Source organism: Macrotis lagotis, chromosome 1 (assembly GCF_037893015.1).
Source record: "Macrotis lagotis isolate mMagLag1 chromosome 1, bilby.v1.9.chrom.fasta, whole genome shotgun sequence".
Lineage (NCBI taxonomy): Eukaryota > Metazoa > Chordata > Mammalia > Peramelemorphia > Peramelidae > Macrotis > Macrotis lagotis.
Genome location: NC_133658.1, coordinates 435,092,358 through 435,100,543, shown reverse-complemented (window position 1 = coordinate 435,100,543; position 8,186 = coordinate 435,092,358). Strand labels below are relative to the sequence as shown.

Sequence of the window (8,186 nt, the reverse complement as noted above, 5' to 3'; positions counted from 1 at the left end):
AAATTTTTAGTTTTGCTCATTTCATTTTCTCTCCTTTTATACAAGTGGAGTATGTTGGTGTTCAGGGAGGACTCTCACCTCTGGTATGAGGGCTTGCTGAGCCATTTTCAGGGCTGCTCATCCACCTTTGGTATTCACTTGGTATTCAATTCTCACCTGTGGCTACAAGAAACTATAGCAATACAGTAGTCACACCCTGGTAAAGTCACACATCTTGGCAAACAGGCTAAATCAGGATAACCAAAGGACCTCAAACCTATTATCTGAAGACTTCCTTGGCAGAATAGGCAGATGTGAATGATTGCTTCCAAAGGGTAATGAAGGTGGTATAAGTAGGTATTGTGGAGTGCTTAAAGCTTGGTTAGACATTAATGACACCAGGGTCATCATCTGCATCCTGAGTCATCAGTCATTTTGATTTTTGTCTTGCCACTGAACTTTGATGACATTGGAAGAGAGAAGTTGATAACTTTGTGCCACTGTACCTCACTTAGATCCAATTTATGTTTGTGTTGAAAGACAATGCCTGGACCATCTTACCATTTTTACTTACCTTGAAGTCCTATGGTGATGACTGGGTGACAAAGTTGCAGATGTGGCAGGTGTGGTCACAACCCACAGGTCATCTTTTCACTGGACTGAAATAACAAAGCAATCTCCTGGGGTCTGAGTAGCTTTTTAAAAGGATTGTGTTGTTTATCTCCTGATGTGAGGAAGGGGCTAGAAAAAGTCCCATAAAAATTGTCTACCCAATTTTGGCCTGCTAACATGCTGCGAAAAATGTGCAAAAAATCATTGGTACATGGAATGTGTAAATTCTTATAGACTCCACAAAATCCAATAGACATGAATGATGAACAAACAGCTCTTGTTTTGAGAGAACTTAGCAGGTACCATATCCAAATAGCAGCATTGAGAGAACCAAGTCTGTCAAATGAAGGCCAGTTTACTAAAGTCTGAGACAAATACATGTTTTTCTGGAGTGGTTGCTGTGATGAGGGGTGCTGTGAAGCAATTAGACTTGATCTAGTCAACACACTTGTATGCCTCCCAAAAGGAGTGAATGACAAGCTCATGACAATGCAACTGCCACTTATGGAAAGTACCACATCATCATCAGTGCTTATGCTCCTACCATGATGAACACTGATGAGGTCAAAGAAAAATTTTCTGAAGCCCTGGAGATTCTCATTATTAATATGCCAAAAGAAGACAAGTTTATGGTTCTGGGTAACTTTCATACAAAAGTAGGCATAGACTATTAGATATGATAGGGAGTCCTTGGAAGAATGGAGTCAGAAGTAGTAATAACAGTAGTCACTTACTACTGAAGACTTGGGTAATACTGCCTTCATTTGCCTAAATGCAACAAAAACATTGTAAATGGTCCGGATCGCTCCTGCGGCTGCGGCGCTGGGCGGGGCATTGTCGGAGGCGTCAGCTCCCTCGGAGACTCGGATGGTCGCGACGGCCCGTGGAAACCAGCGGGAACTTGCCCGTCAGAAAAACATGAAGAAAACACAGGAGATTAGCAAGGGAAAAAGAAAAGAAGATAGTCTGTCTGCTTCCCAGAGAAAACAGAGGGATTCTGAAATAATGCAACAAAAGCAGAAGGCTGCTAATGAGAAGAAATCTCTGCAGACAGGTGAAAAATGATCCACAGTAATTCGAAGAACCAGGTGGATCAAAGGATCTGAAATCAAGAGTTTGTAGAATGACAAGCCATTAGATATCTAACAATTTATCATATCTTTTAAAAAAAAACATCGTGAATGTATCCTTGCAGCATGCACTGACGTTAACTAGATTATGCCACTGTAAGGAGAAGAGACAGGCTGAATGTGAAAGTGACAAAGGCATCATAGACATCCTCTCCAAGCTAAACATTCACACTCAACAAAAGTGGTGACTCCAAGGAAAGAGGATTGTCAAGAACCTCAGTATCAACATATTGGAGTGCTTCTCCATGTGGAAATAGCTTATTGTTGACCTGGAGGGCAGCAACCGAAATAGTAGAGCAGAGAAAGAGTGGATAACTTTCAGAGACTCGGTGTACAGAACTGCATTGCTCATCTGGGTCAGAACATTTGCAAACATCAGGATTAGTTTGATGAAAATGTGGGGAAATTCAGAAGCTGCAAGAACTCTACAGCATTTAATAGAACAATTCATACATCTCAAAAATGGCAGTGTTTAACTTCATTAAAAGTGCAAGTGAAGCATAGAGAAATGCAGTTGTTGTTTGCCCTTTCTTCTTCTTTTTTTTTTTAGGTTTTTGTAAGGCAGTGCCCAAGACCACACAGCTAGGTAATTATTTAGTGTCTGAGTCTGGATTTGAACTCAGGTACTCCTGACTCCAGGGCTGGTGCTCTATCCACTGCACCACCTGGCCACCCCCATGCCCTTTCTTCTTGAAAGAGGAATGTGATGCCCTGACATGCAAGTGAATTGAATTTAAGTGAGGGAGGGCTATGCTTTCTCCTCTGAAGTCAGATGGGGGCCAGATATGGTTCTGGATGATTGGAGAGGACCCTCACTTTGGCAGAATACTTTTCAGGGATGATTACAGATGATGAGGTTGTTGTACACATTGCCAGAACCAGCTCAGTGTTCGGAAGGCTTAGAAAGAAAGTGTGAGAGGTGAAGTTAATACTTCAGCTGTTTATCAGATTGAAGTTCTACAGAGTCATTGTGATGACCTCATTGTTGTATGTCTGTGAAACTTGAACAATCTACCAGCACCATTCCAGGAAACTGCATTGCTTCCATTTGTTTTAGGAAGATTCTGAAGAGAATAAAATGGTAAGATAAAGTACCAGACACTGAGATCCTCTTGAGTTGAATTTCAAAGCAATTAAATCCTACTGTACAGAGCACAACTCTGATGGGCTAATCATGTTGTTCAAATGTCAAAGGTATGTTTATCTAAAAGACTATTTTATGGAGAATTCACACAAGGCAGGTGGTCACAAGGTGTTCCAAAGAAGTGATACAAGGACATTCTCAAGGTCTCTCTGACAAACTTTACTATTAAGTGTGGGAAAGGAAACCTGAGATGTGTATAATAATAATGCATATAATAACCTGAGATGAGTATAATAATAATAATAATAATAATAATAATAATAATGCATATAATAACCTGAGATGAGTATAATAATAATAATAATAATAATAATAATAATAATAATAACTTACATTTATATAGCACTATGTTAATATTATCTTAAGTACTTTGCAATTATTGTCTCCTTTGATCCTCAAACAACATTGGAAGGTAGCTGCCATTATTACCCTTATTTTTATAAATGAGAATTTATAGATGAGGCAAACAGGGATTAAGTGACTTGCCCAGGGTCACACATCTAGGACGTGTCTGAGGTTACATTTGAACTCAGGTCTTTCTGATTCCATGCTCAGAGCTCTACCCACTATTATTTCTCTTAATATTCTACAATTATAAAAAACAAACAACAAACAAAATCTTCTCTTTACTTTTGGATCTTTCCGATATGCACTTGGAGCAAACTATGTCCTGAGCCTGCTACTTTCTTCTTTTTTCCGTAACCTTTTAAATCTCATACTCATACATCTAGGACCTTTTTTGGCCAACACCTAGAATCTTTCTGCTTGTGACACAAATTATTTCCCACTTAATGACTATTGTTAAGTCCAGACTAAAAATCTGGTCCTTAAGACTAACTGATCCTAATCGTTTGGCCCTAACTTGCTTTCAGCCCTAGAACTGTTTTACTTTGACTTCTTTTTTTCTCTCTTTTTTTTTTGTGTGTGTTACAACACCACCAGCTCTGTTGTGGGTGTATCACATTCTTCATGATATGTCCATCACAAAAGCTACTTCCATATTTCTCCACTGTTGCCATTTCTGACCGCAACTCCCTCCATTCGTACGTCCCCATACACTACCATACTACCATACACTATATTTATACTACCATATTTATATACACTATATATACTACCATACACTACACATATCATACACTATATTTTCTCTCTCCTTTCACTCTGTCCCTCTTCTTAAATACTTTTGAGTTCTTTTACTAGATTCCTTTGATCCCCAAATCCCACAAAGAAGCCCCACTGAAGTCCCCTGTGTTGCCATCAGTCTTAGTCTTGCCCCTGAGCCCCTGAACCTACTAAGCAGTGTGGGTTCCGAGATCTCTCAAATATGCCCTCTAATTAGTTTATCCCTTTTACTGCCATTGCCCTTATTGATGACCAGTACTACTATCCTCTGCTCTCTTCCTTCAACTCTCATTGCCACCATGATTCACTGTAGAATTTTCTAGAGTTTATTCACAAGAAGAAGAGAAGATACAAATTCAGAAGCGATACTCAGGAGAAAACCAATTATATGCACTGATAAAAGAAAAATTAAAAAGAGATACTTAACTAAGTATCTTTGAGCTTCCTAAGGTTTTTTATGTTAAATCTAGCTTGGCTATGTAAAGTACCATGTAGGATTTTAGCTCTTCTGTGCAAAAAAGCAATAATAAAAATATTATAATTCAGTCAGCTCACTGTCCTTACATTTTAAATTTTTCCTTACTTTTCAAATATATATGTAGTAAAAGAAGGGAGGGGGAGAGCATTAGAGGGAATTGAGTCAACTTTTTAAATTTTAAAAAAAAGCTCAACTAAGTTTTTTTTAATCCCTTGTGTCACAGGTTGCTTCCTGATATGAAAGTTCTCCTTACACTTGGAGGACCTCTTGTATATTCTCACAGGGTTATTGCTTGCTTTTTTTACAAACACCCATTTTTGCAAAACTTCAAAACATGATTTTATTTACACAGTAAAGGATACTAAAAAGTCAAAAGATACCAAAAGATACTCACAAAGTCAAGATATATTCTCCTCCAGTGAACTACCCTCCTTCCAGGAATGTATTTAAGTAGAACTCTAGCTAAAGAGAGGATCAGGATTCATTCCCCCACAAGTCATTCTGTTTTTTGACTGGTAGGTCTCCTCTGGACACTGCTCCTGAGCAGCGCTCTGTCATTCTATTACCTCAGTCACTGTATGTGGTCTGGATCAGTTGCTCTTTTGCCAAATATTTTTATTTCTGCTCCCCATCTGCATAAGTGATATTATTGTTGTTGTTGTTATTATTTTTCTCCATATGCTCTTAGAGAAGTGTGTGCCAGGGTTAGAGGAGGAAACTACCACTCTCTGAAGCTACTGAAGCTAACAGACCTCTCAATTAGTATGACTACTTTGCAGAGATCTTTATCCAAAAGGAAGTCTCTCAGCAGAAACTCAATGAGATCAAAAATGCCCATCAAATCTTATAAGAGGCAGGCCACATTGTGTAAGAGGACCACATTCTTGGATCCCAAGCCTCCTAAAGAACTTTGAAAAAAGATCTTAAAAAATATCTTTGTGCCCAGCAGGCTGAGTTGGATTACTAATCTAGCCATCACAAAGACATGAGGAGAAACTACAGACTGGCATTCTACTATGATTTACATAACCAAATACCCTCCATGAAAAAGCACACTCAGAAGGTGGAATTCCACATCAGCAAAGTGGAGGAGCTCTATGAAGGTTACCATATCCAGTGTCAGCTTTGAGATGGTGCCTCCAACATGCAACCCTTGACAAAGGGGAGCCTGGTAGAGCTGTACCAAAACCTCTAGGAGTGTACTGAGGATATGTGATTGATTGAAGGGGCTCTGGAAGTACACTTGGGGTAATTTCATGTCAAGATGAAAGGGCTGGTAGAGTATGCATGGCTTTGTCCAGGAGACCAATATAAGGTATTCATCCACCTGGGTCAACAGAGGTGGAAACTTAGGGGCAAGATTGAGACTGATGGCAATCAGACCTGGGATGATGAAAAGAAGCTTATCCTCACTCTCCATAAGTACTTTGAAATCAAAGACATGGAGCCAGTTCACACATTTGGTTGTTTCAATAACCTCTGAATTTGAGAACTTCTTTGCCACTTGATCCCAGACAATAAATGTTGATATCACTGAATTACAGGTGGAAATTATTTGAAAAATGGACTCCCTTAGCCAAAAACTCCCTACATGGCATCCTAGGATGCCAAAATACTAGCCTCAAAAGAATTCTGAAACCTGTGACCCTGATGGGACTTTGTGGTTTCCCACCTTTCTGTGACCCTCTCCCATTTACTCCAAGGAGAGACAATTTCTGATATGAATAGCCTTGTTGATGTGGGTGGATGAGTGGAACATTCTCCCTCCCCCAGTCTGGTTTGCTTTAGGCAGAAGAATATGGAATTCCAGCCTAGACTAACTAGCTCCAACCTCATCTGTTCCAGTTGAAAGACTGTAGGATGGTTTCACTCTGGGCAAAGGGAAGAAATTGCAGAAAAGTGATGAAAAGAATGGAATGAAAGGATGGAAAAAATTGATTTTATTCTTCTTTCCCTCCCATGCCTAAAGTTTTAGTCATTTCTTTACAATAGCTATGAAAGGGCAAAGGTCAGGCTAGACCCGAACCAATATATTTTAAAAACAAAACAAAACAAAACAAATTGCTATGGAAGAGTCAACTGACATGTCTTTCCCATTCCAGGTGACTCTTTTAAATTGTGTGATTTTACATATATATTTTAGGATTCCATTTTCCACAAAGGGTTTCTTCTGGCAGCTGTGGGTTTCTTAAAATGCTTAGGTAGACTTTTATTGTCTGCTCTACTTTGGTACATTGTGAGACTAGAACAGTTTACATCTCCTTTATGGTCAATGTGCTTCCTCATGTCAGCTCATTCTATTTTGGGACATATTACATGTATTATTCTGGATTGTTTCTTTGGAAATAAAGGATATTAAACTTGTAACTCTTGGTAACCTTTCCAAGTACTTATGACTGTGTATCAGAGTTAGAAAGTCAGCCATTTGCTACATTTATCCTGGCAACCAAAGATAGAACAAGCTATAAGTGGCTAGAATGCTGAATTTGGCATCAGGAAGATGAGTTCAAATCCTACCTTAGACACTGCTGTGTGACCTAAGGACAAGTTGTGTTGTCTGCCTTAGTTTCTTCATTTATAAAGTGGGAATAATAAACAGCACCTTTGTCATTGGACAATTAAAAGGAACAATTGAGGCAATATACATAAAGTGCTTTGTAGATTTTAAATCTTTTTCTTTTTTGTTTTTTTTTGGGGGGGGGCAATGTGGCTAAGTGACTTGTCCAAGGTCACACAACTAGTAAGTATCTAGTGTCTGAGGCTGAATTTGAACTCATGTCCTGACTCCAGGGCCAGTGCTCTATTCACTATACCGCCTAGCTGCCCCTTTATTATTTCTTTAACCATCTGTGATTTCATCAAGTTGGATATTTTTTCCATTCATGACAATCCCAACATCTCTAATGCTTTAGCAGACAAATTGTTGGAATTAAAAAAAAAACTAGCTATGCATTAGTTGCTGTGACTAGTAAAGTGTCTTTCTAGCTGGGTTTTGGGGATTTCTTGAAGTCTTTCCAATTTGGTAGGACCTGTAAGAGATGGTGCTTCACTGATACACAGCATAATACTAGCATATTTATTAATTACTAACTGTGTGCAGAGCATAGCTTTTAAGTGCACAGGATTCCCTCTATGCCACATGATATCAGAGGGAGATTTCCTTGGAGATGGAATCATATGTATAGTTTGTTTTTTATCATCTCTAAATTTAATTTTTTTTTGTTGCATATAGCTAGGTGGTGCAGTGAATAGAGTACCAGGCCTAGTATCAGGAAGGCTTATCTACCTGAATTTGAATGTAGTCTTAGATGCTTAGTAGCTGTGCCACCCTGGGTTAATCACTTAACTCTGCCTCAGTTTGTTCATCTCTAAAAATTAACTGGAGAAGGAAATGACAGATCAATCACAGTATCTTCACCAAGAAAACACTAAAGGGGTCACAAAGAATCAGACATGACTGAACAGCAATGACAAAAACAAGTCTTATATTTCCTTAATATGGTTCTTTGATAGGAAGGGAAGGAGTTGGAAATGTAATATTTTAATGGAGAAAAAGTTTCACCCAATAGCAACTATTCTTCTAGACATAGTATGACATAGAGGATAAACAACTGGAATTGGAGTACGGCAGACGCTTATACCTTCCTCTTTCAACTTCATCAGCCCTGAAATGAACAGGTAGGAAACAAAGGCTGGAGTTGAGGCAATCACATTTCTA

General features: G+C 38.8%; 1 protein-coding gene across 1 annotated transcript; it reads left to right on the top strand.

Moving 5' to 3' along the window:
* Nucleotides 1–1,430: 1,430 nt before the first annotated feature.
* On the top strand, nucleotides 1,431–1,732 carry LOC141518851 (small EDRK-rich factor 1). The gene has a single exon (XM_074231214.1). The coding sequence runs from the start codon at nucleotides 1,459–1,461 to the stop codon at nucleotides 1,654–1,656; it is 198 nt and encodes a 65-aa protein (XP_074087315.1). The 5' UTR covers nucleotides 1,431–1,458; the 3' UTR covers nucleotides 1,657–1,732.
* The last annotated feature ends 6,454 nt before the right edge of the window (nucleotides 1,733–8,186 follow it).

What these genes read in the sequence shown, in the direction of transcription:
- LOC141518851 (XM_074231214.1), top strand. Translation starts at nt 1,459, where the DNA reads ATGGTCGCGACGGCCCGTGGAAACCAGCGGGAACTTGCCCGTCAGAAA.